General features: G+C 30.5%; 1 protein-coding gene across 1 annotated transcript in view; it reads right to left on the bottom strand.

Moving 5' to 3' along the window:
• The window catches only part of LOC119588700 (H(+)/Cl(-) exchange transporter 7-like), a 25784-nt gene that overhangs the window by 21997 nt on the left and 3066 nt on the right, over positions 1-721 (bottom strand). Inside the window, 1 exon segment of the mRNA XM_037937338.1 lies at positions 15-167. Coding sequence (XP_037793266.1) covers positions 15-116 — 102 coding nt within the window. The 5' untranslated portion in view covers positions 117-167.

The raw sequence follows: 721 nt of genomic DNA, 5'->3' as shown, positions 1-721 counted from the left end.
CAAGCAATGCTTACATTCTGCTGTATTGAACTTTCATTCTCCTGAGCTGAGACGTCTTCTTCGCTTCGGCTATCAACAGCCTCTAGTAATGCCACATGTTCACTACTTCCTGCCATTGCGTGATGAAGCACCCTCTTTGCAACAGCTTCAGTACATCTGTCTTCTTACTGCAAGGGAGAGTGTGTTTAATATATTAAGTGAATTTATGCTTTACATTCAATTTGTTGACCTGTGTATAATAAAGATATCGATTATGAGTATTTACATTTGAAGTTGCTTTTATTTTCAACTTTTGACTATATATTCATGAAAACATTACCTGTTATCCCATACCAGGTAGTATAATATTACCTCCCATAGAAGGTAGGTATTATTATGATACATAATTTTATAAAGGAATACTAAATACTAAAATGATCACCATGTAGAATAATAATAATACATTTTAAAAGACAAAAATAAAAAGTAGAAGTAGATATGAGGGTATTGTACCGCAGTCCACATTACACATTCCTTTATCATCAGCTGGTTAAGACCATTATGTGTTTAATAAATAGATATGATAAAAAAAATTCAATGGCAATTGATAATATTAATAAACCACAATGAATTTCTATTTGTATTTCACATAGTAACATTGGAGAAAGCTATAATTTGGATAAACAATTTAAATGATTTTGGATACAATAAGGAATATATTTTGGGATAAAAATGGATGTAC

Source organism: Penaeus monodon, chromosome 24 (genome assembly GCF_015228065.2).
Source record: "Penaeus monodon isolate SGIC_2016 chromosome 24, NSTDA_Pmon_1, whole genome shotgun sequence".
In the NCBI taxonomy this organism is placed as follows: domain Eukaryota; kingdom Metazoa; phylum Arthropoda; class Malacostraca; order Decapoda; family Penaeidae; genus Penaeus; species Penaeus monodon.
Note: the sequence above shows the minus strand (reverse complement) of the source record. Positions and strands in the feature narration are given on the sequence as shown.